The 1,250-nt window shown below is 45.6% G+C and overlaps 1 protein-coding gene across 1 annotated transcript; it reads right to left on the bottom strand.

The window, feature by feature from the left end:
• On the bottom strand, nt 1-945 carry LOC115304835 (olfactory receptor 9A4-like). Its single transcript, XM_029955174.1, has one exon. The coding sequence runs from the start codon at nt 943-945 to the stop codon at nt 1-3; it is 945 nt and encodes a 314-aa protein (XP_029811034.1).
• Between the last annotated feature and the right edge of the window lie 305 nt (nt 946-1,250).

The following is a 1,250-nucleotide window of genomic DNA, read 5'->3' as shown; positions in this document are numbered from 1 at the left end:
TTAATCCCTAACCAGTTGACAGCATCGTTTCATGCCATCCCGAAGGACTTCTTTGACTTTGTCATTCCTCAAGGTGAAGATAAAAGGGTTCATTAAAGGGGTAACAACAGAAATAAACAGGGAAACTATTTTGTTGTACTCAGCAGCTTGTGTTTGCTTAGGTTTCACATAGAGGAACAAGCAGCTGCCATAGCCAATTACAACAAAGGTGAAGTGAGAGGCACACGTAGAGAAGGCTTTCCTCCGGCCCGAGGCGGTGGGGATCTTGAGGATGGTAGAGATGATGTAGGTGTAGGAGACAATTGTTGGGGCCAGCGAACCAATGACAATGACAACAGCCATTAAGAAGAGAACAAACTCTGTGAAAAGAGTGTCACCACAGGATAGTTTGAACAGTTGCCCACGCTCACAAAAAAAGTGGTCTAACAGATTTGACTTGCAGAAGGTAAACTGAAATGTGGCATAGACTGGCCATATTTCAGAAAGGAACCCAAACACCCATGATACAATGACCACCCAGATGCAGGTGTGGCTGTTCATAATGATGTTGTACCTCAAAGGGTTACAGACAGCCACGTAACGGTCTACAGCCATTGCTCCTACTAAGACAAACTCTGTGGTCCCCACAGCAAGGTATAGGAAGAGTTGGGTGACACATGCAGCCAGAGATATTGTCTGCATCCCAGGGAGCAGCAATCCCCAAAGCATCATGGGCACGATGATGGATGTGATCAGGATCTCCAAGGCAGAGAGATGACCAAGGAAAAAATACATGGGGGACTGCAGACGTTTATCAACACAGACAATCACGATGATGACCATGTTTCCCATTAATGTCACTGAGTAGAAGAAAAAGAATATGACAAAAAGAATGTAGTGTAGTTCTTGGGACCCAGGGAAGCCTAGAAGGCAGAACTCAGTGGCACTAGAGAGATTGCTCATCATTTGCTCCTTGTTTCTGCTCCTTGTAAAACCTAGAGCTCAAAGACTGGTAACATGGTTCACATGGTCCTGTTCTCCAAAGAGAAGGAAGACAGGTTAGGATGAGAAACTATTTCCAACCTGAAGACCAGGTGATATGCTCCTACTGCCATGCTCTGCTCAAGGACAGACCTCAGCGTGGTCACCTCCAATCTAGCTCAAGACTGTCTGGACTGCACGAAGACTCCTTCATCTCTATTGAGGATAAAAACCTTCCTTGTCTTTTTACACCACTGGATATGCCTTCTCTCAGGGGACTCTCAGAGGAT

Source organism: Suricata suricatta, chromosome 2, assembly GCF_006229205.1.
Source record: "Suricata suricatta isolate VVHF042 chromosome 2, meerkat_22Aug2017_6uvM2_HiC, whole genome shotgun sequence".
Classification (NCBI taxonomy): Eukaryota; Metazoa; Chordata; class Mammalia; order Carnivora; family Herpestidae; genus Suricata; species Suricata suricatta.
This window is presented reverse-complemented; position numbering and strand designations above follow the sequence as displayed.